This window comes from Aquarana catesbeiana, linkage group LG12, assembly GCF_042186555.1.
Source record: "Aquarana catesbeiana isolate 2022-GZ linkage group LG12, ASM4218655v1, whole genome shotgun sequence".
In the NCBI taxonomy this organism is placed as follows: Eukaryota; Metazoa; Chordata; class Amphibia; order Anura; family Ranidae; genus Aquarana; species Aquarana catesbeiana.
Window position 1 is genome coordinate 19,495,502 of NC_133335.1, and position 7,187 is coordinate 19,502,688.

General features: G+C 42.8%; 1 protein-coding gene across 2 annotated transcripts in view; it reads left to right on the forward strand.

The window, feature by feature from the left end:
• Nucleotides 1–6,669, forward strand: part of LOC141113945 (bactericidal permeability-increasing protein-like) — a 68,066-nt gene extending 61,397 nt beyond the window's left edge. For both annotated transcript variants that reach the window (XM_073607319.1, XM_073607318.1), the window contains 3 exons: nt 4,559–4,607; nt 4,843–4,916; nt 6,478–6,669. In XM_073607319.1, coding sequence (XP_073463420.1) covers nt 4,559–4,607; nt 4,843–4,916; nt 6,478–6,603 — 249 coding nt within the window. In that variant the 3' untranslated portion in view covers nt 6,604–6,669. The remainder of the gene's footprint in view (nt 1–4,558; nt 4,608–4,842; nt 4,917–6,477) is intronic.
• The last annotated feature ends 518 nt before the right edge of the window (nt 6,670–7,187 follow it).

Below are 7,187 nucleotides of genomic sequence, written 5' to 3' on the forward strand. Positions count from 1 at the left end.
TGCACAGCGGCGCTGATATGTCTCCCTACCTGTGATTTTTTTTTTTATCTGCCCTTCACCTTCTCCTCCTTGGCTGTCCTGCTGCTTTACGTTTGCCTGTTCAGGACTGTTCAATCTTTCACCATCAGGTCTTTTCAGTGCTGGTTTACTCATATCCAATCATCACCAGATTTGTCTGCAGGTTGTTATCATCGCCCTTGACAGAGGTTCTAACCTTTCTGCACTCTATCAAAAAAAAAAAAAGGTTTGGTTTTAGATATTTTGTTACTTGCTGGAGTTCAGCTCCGAAGTCTGCAAGCCAGAGGGATCTGGCTTAGAGGGTTAGAGATCAGCGCAGTCATTTTGGCAAAAGTTGATTTTCGGGCAGAACTACCTGGGATGGAGTAAAAAAAAAAATAGTGCAGTTTTATTTTTAAGTTCTGTTTATTTACTTTTTTATTTATGCTGCCTAATCCTGAAATAGAAGAACAAGGACCTCAATCCTTGAGGATGTGTGGTAGCTCAGAGGGTAAGAGCTCTGACTGGTTTTCTGGAGACCTGAGTTCAAATCCCACCACGGTAAAGCCTTGTGTGTCTTGGGTGCTGTGCAGTGCTTGAACCCCTTGATGGTGTGATTGAGTAGTGGGAACTGTTTCAGACCTACCATCAAGAGGCTCAGGTACTGTGCAGTACCTGGGGTGAGGCAATAAAAGCCTAAGTCCCTACTTTTGGGATGGGCTGCCTCAGTAAGCCAGCACATTCTAGATGTTGCAGTGAGGTCACAGATTGTGGCTCAAAGAGGAAGGGTGTCCACAACCTAACGTGATGCCCACACATGTTACAGGCCCGTGGGGACCTGGGACTTGAGCATGTTGGTGGGTTGTACATGGCCTCCACTCAGGGATTTGAGCTCAGAGTCTACTGTGCATCTTTATACTCACCCTTGGAGTTTACAGTGCATTCATGGAATCACCCTTGGGGTCTGCATCACTTATGGATTATGAACTCGGGTCTATGGCACCCTGGGTCAACACTCTTATCCTCTGAGCTACTTGCTTCCGCTCACTACCTTATATGTTCGTTCTCCTATTTCTGCAGTTAAGTATCGTCACAAATTCCAATAGATGAAATTGGATTTGAACCTGCAATTCCAAAATCTCTGTTGGCTCATGGCCTGTCCACTAAACTCCTGAGCCAACCAGCCCTTTGGTTGGCAGCTAACTAAATCAAGACTTCGTAAATGAAATGCGAGCAGTTACCCCTAAAAAATGAAAATAGATGAACCAAAATTCAAACCTGCAACTCCAAACTCTTCCCCCAGTCATAGGCTAGTTGCTAAATCATTCTGCCAGCCCCAGAGGATCCTTGGATGTTCATTTGGTCTAGGGTCTGCAACATACATGAAAAAAACTTTTAAACCGACCTGTCCTTCCCAGGTGGGTAAAAAGTAGGACTTGTGCCGCGTACACACGGCCGGAATTCCCGACAGAAAAAGTCCAATAGGAGGTTGGATATTCCGACCGTATGTATGCCCCATCGTACTTTTTCTGTCGGCATTTCCGACGGACTTAGATAGAGAACATGTTCTGAATCTTTCCGTCGGAAATGCCGACAGAGTTTTCCCGTTGGCAAGTCCGCCCGTGTGTACGAGGCATTAGAATCTTTTTTTCTGTTTATAGGCTCTGGCCTAGAGTTTTGGCAGCCAGCCCCTAGTAGATCAAGCCTGCCCATAGGCATCATAGGATCTTGAACGTTCATTTGGTCTATGATTACATTTATGATGAGTTACCTTGGCAAGGTGGGTAAAAAGTGGGGCTTAGAATATTTTTTCTTTTTATTTAGGCTCAGGGGTTTAGTAGGAAGCATTTGGAACATCAAGCGTCAATATATAGCTATTCACCTCTGTTTAGTAGCTCATGTGTTTGTTCCCCTATTTTAATAAAAGTAGGGACCACAAACAAAATGATAAGCCTAATGTGGCTAGTAATGAGTAGCCTAATTTAAAGTGATACTAAACACACACTATTTAATTTACCTTGTCCCTTCTATTTCTGTATATGGATGATGGCACTGTAATTATAAAAAAAACCATTGAAATACCTTTTTTTTTCAAATCGATATACAGTTGTCACGTGACAAGAAAAGCATCCCAAAACATGATACTGTCACCACCATGTTTCACGGTGGGGATGGTGTGTTCAGGGTGATGTTCCGTGTTAGTTTTCCGCCACAGATTGCGTTTTGCTTTTAGGCCAAAAAGTTACATTTTGGTTTCATCTGACCAGAGCACCTTCTTCCACATGTTTGCTGTGTCCTCCACATGGCTTCTCACAAACTGAAAATGGGACTTCTTATAGCTTTCTTTCACCAATGTCTTTCTTCTTGTCACTCTTCCATAAAGACCAGATTTGTGGAGAACACGACTAATAGTTGTCCTGTGGACAGATTCTCCCACCTGAGCTGTGGATCTCTGCAGCTCCTCCAGAGTTACCATGGGCCTCTTGGCTCTTCTCTGATGAATGCTCTCCTTGCCCGGCCGGTCAGTTTAGGTGGACGGCCATGTCTTGGTAGGTTTGCAGTTGTGCCATACTCTTTCCATTTTCGGATGATGGATTGAACAGTGCTCTGTGAGATGTTCAAAGATTGGGATACTTTTTTATAACCAAACCCTGCTTTGAACTTTTCCACAACTTTATCCCTGACCTGTTTGGTGTGTTCCTTGGCCTTCATGATGCTGTTTGTTCACTAACAAACCTCTGAGGGCTTCACAGAACAGCTGTATTTATACTGAGATTAATTTAAACACAGGTGGACTCTATTTTTCTAATTAGGTGACTTCTGAAGGCAATTGGTTCCACTAGATTTTAGTTAGGGGTATCAGAGTAAAGGGGACTGAATACAAATATACACCACACTTTTCACATATTTATTTGTAAAAAAAATTTGGAAAACCATTTATCATTTTCCTTCCACTTCACAATTATGTGCCACTTTGTGTTGGTCTATCACATAAAATACCAACAAAATACATTTAAGTTTTTGGTTGTAACATGACAAAATGTGGAAAATTTCAAGGGGTATGAATACTTTTTCAAGGCAATGTATACGTTACCAGTTCAGCAAGGATCATTGAAATAAAGTCCAAGTGTTTATTAGGTCATCACATCACAGTGTTAAAGTGCAACATCCCAGGGCCATGCAGGACCCCTTTGTTGAGCCTTGGTGATAATGTGTGTGTGTAATATATATACTGTATATCTGTGTTTGTATGTGTGTGTGTGTGTATACATATACTGTATATGTGTGTGTGTATGTACGTATGCGCAACTAAAAACTGCACTTTTAAAGATGTTCATATATAAAGTATCAAATGGATATAAACACCCATCAATTTGTTATTGTCTGTGTCCCTTTGGGTAGATTTTCATTCACTTCCTGTGCTAAAGACACAACAGGATGTGAAAGAAACCCCCTAAAACTGAGAAAACCCCCCCACTTAAATAGTTGTCACCGATGCCGGGTATCAACAGGTGTGGGTAAATCTTCCAATAGGGACACCTAAAGACTCTAATAACAATTTGGATTGCCAATGACCTTTCTGGTCTTCCCGGCAGAGACATAGAAATCTCTTTTGTACATTGGAGCTGCACCACCTCTCTATACTGAGTATATATAGCATATTAATAATGAACATGATAGGCACTATGAATATAAAATGAAAGTCAAAATTCATAAATCATCCAACAGGCAAAGGGAGGTGGAAAAGAGTGCAGCGCTAAATCAAACAGTGTAATAAATGAAAACAATAAATAAATGAAAAACAATATTCAAACAAATCTAATATAGGCAAAGGGAGGTAACACTCAGTTGTTCAAACAGCATGGGCACCATATCGTGGAGGGATCCGGGTCCGAACAGCCTGCCAGAGATCAATAATGCAGATTTAGTATACACAACAAGTACAAAAATAATAAAGATAAAACAGCATAAAAGAGTAAATAAAAAAGCAATATATTTTACAAGACTTTGTTGCCCCAGTGACTAAAAATAAATAACTATATCAACCGAGGAAAGAAAAAACTCGAATTGCCGACCTTAATTTTGAGTTTAGATCAACTTTAATGGGTGTATTTATATAAAAAAAAACTCATTTGCATAGCTGTTTATCCATTGAAACTGCTTGTTCGTTCTGTGTGAATGGGGCAAAATAAAATGTTCCCAGCTGATCGAATGTTTTTCATTGAAAAAGAACAGTGTGAATGGGGGACATATTGCCATTTGATGGATCGGAGGAGCACAGTTATCTTTTATAGCCACTCAGCTCCATCTAGTGGCTATAATGTGGTATTTTCTTCCATTCGCAGAGAAGATAGACTGAGAATATTCGATTTTGCCCCATTCGCACAGAATGGATTTACAGGTTTTGATGGATGAACAGCCATGTAATTTTTTCTATAAAGAGTCTGCATAAGTGGGGTCAATGTAGATAATGCACACTGTTTACACATTTTACAGATTTGTGACCCTGTTGTGCATTGTAGAATTACTTAGAAAGCATTTTTCCCCCTTTTGTCTGTAGGTGGATGCCATACAGAAAACACTGATATTCCTACTTCCATATCTGAATGGTGAGTTGGCCCCTAAAATAGTTTTTTTTTTTCATCCTTCTGAATGCTTTAAGATCGTTTCCTGCATGCCTCACATCTGCCTGTTCTCTATTACAAATCTTGGAGACATGTACATGTTAACAAAAATCTTGCAAAAGGTTTTTCGATATTTAATTAATATGTGTGGCTGGCATTATCCCATTCATCCAAAATGTCTTTATTCAACCTTTGACCTTTCTGCTTAATCCATCTATAGGGCACCTCAAGAATATCATTCCGCTGCCACCGAACATGCTCCGCCTCCAGAATCCTGTGGTTCGCGTTATGCAGGTAAAGTCTTTAGGGTCTCCCTTATCAAAGTGTCTGAGATAAGAATTGTTCCAACTCGATTTCCCCTCACTTCCTGTCCTGCTGACAATGGTTACATCAGGCAAAAAAGTAAGGGAAAATCAGCAACAGGGACATAGTGAGCCACAAAAATCTGGCTACAGCCTTACCCTACTCTAAGCATCCCTTTTAAATGCGCTGCGGTGTTTGCCCTCTCTCTGAAAAAGAACCTTCTGATCGCCTGACAGAGGCATTTTACAGGCGGCTCAGAGGAAACATGTTGCCTCCTAAATGCCTGTGTTAACCAGTGACACCCGCTGCATCGGCGCAGTCACATGCACTTGAAGAAGTCATGTTGAATGTTTGTACTACCTGCCAAGAGCAACAGGTTGTCAAAATTTCACTGCACCACATCCGTGGCGATGTGTATTAACACGGTCACTGGCAATGTTGACTTTTGGCTTGGTGGATGGTAAAACCACGGCTTAATGTGGAAGTTCACCTTTACAGTAAATGTGGACCCTCTCCCCATCCCCCCAGTCCCGCGTTATCTGAGGCCGGTGATCATCCGCTAGGAGACATTGGGTCGTCCTTTTACCAGTCCAGGGATTTGAAATCCCCTGCAGCTTTCTCTCTTCTTCCCACCCCCGCTGACAGGACGGGCTAGGCGGGTTCTGATTGGTCACCATGCATGTGACGGTGCCAACCAATTTGAATGCCTCCTATACGTACCTTTACGAGGTACGTTTAGGAAATTAAGCCACGGGGATTTCAAATCCCTGCACTGGTAAAGTGGCGACCCGATGTCTCCTAGCGGGTGATCACCAGCCTCAGGCACAGTGGGACTGGGGGGTTGGGGAGGGGGTCCAGTGTAGGTTCAGGTTTTCTGTAAAGATGAACTTACCCTTTAATCACTTATTTTTACGGCTTCTCGCCCACACGTGTGAAAGAGGCTTTTATTGCAGACTGTGTTGCAGTTGGAGAGTTTTTCTTAACACTGCTATCACTGAGGGCAAATATTTCAAATAAGGCCCTGGAAGTAAAAACCTTACAGGGGTGGTAATCCTTCTCTGCACCTTCCAAAACTTAGAAAAACAGTTCCAGCTGGACACACTTTAAACCCCAAAATTGGGCAAAATTTTTTAAAAACTCCCCCTGGAGGTTAAAAATGAAAAGGCGCTGGCAGCAAGCTTGTCTCCTCTCCAGCCTGGAGCCGGGCTTAAAGAGGAAGTAAACATTAGATTACATGCAGCCAGTGACATCACAGGTGTCGTTCCTTCCGAGCCCTGTGCTGTGAACGAAATGTTCAGACATGCGCGGGAGTGATCGCGGCTCCAGCAAACCACATATAGGGTTAAATCAAGCAGCAAGGATGCAACATATCGCAACCTCACCAGCTGTCAGACACCTCTGAGAAGTGATCCACCATGGGGTCGCTTTTCAGAGGGACAGCACATGTGAACGAGCCTAACCACACTCATCAGTTTTATTACCGGCAATACTTGAATACAGCATGTGCAGCAAAATGTTGAAAGCCTGACCTCGGTTTCCTCTCCTCCTCCAGGGGTACGTAGTGATCATGACGGACCTGGAGGCAACTCTGCCCTCTCTGAATTTCAGCAAGCTCTTCGAAGGACAACGCTTCAAGCTTTTCGGATCACAAGAATTACAACTAAGTGTTGCTGAATGAAGAAAAACTGAAAAATTCTACCTGTACACTGGAAACCTGCTGTTTTTAAAGTGACATTAACGCTAATTGTTTTATTTTTTTAACTTTAACTATTTTTAACACAGTGTGCAGCTCCCTCAACTTTAGAGATTGCCTACCCCAGCATTCCATCCCGGTTTCCCTGACTTCTGCTCCCGTTCCCAGTTTCAAGGTGGTTTGCAGGCTCCTCTGGAGCAGAGGTTCTCAACCTCAGTCCTCAAGTACCCCCAACGGGCCATGTTTTGGGAATTTCCCTTAGATAAAATAGCTCTTATCAGTACCATGTCATTGTTTTAAAGCAGCTGTGCAAAGTAAAGGAAAACCTGAAAACATGGCCTGTATGGGGGTACTTGAGGACTGAGGTTGAGATCCACTACCCTGGAGCAACCCTGTTGAATGTGCTGCTGGGGAGACCTACATGCCGGTGGGAGGTTGCTGCCTCTGTTGGGAGTAAATGCGACACCAACTTTTGTGAAGGACTGGGGCGTGCATGTACACAGGCACTAGGCTTGTAGTCTAGGGATGATGGGACATGTAGTTTTGAGCAGGGCTGCTGTTAGAAGTCA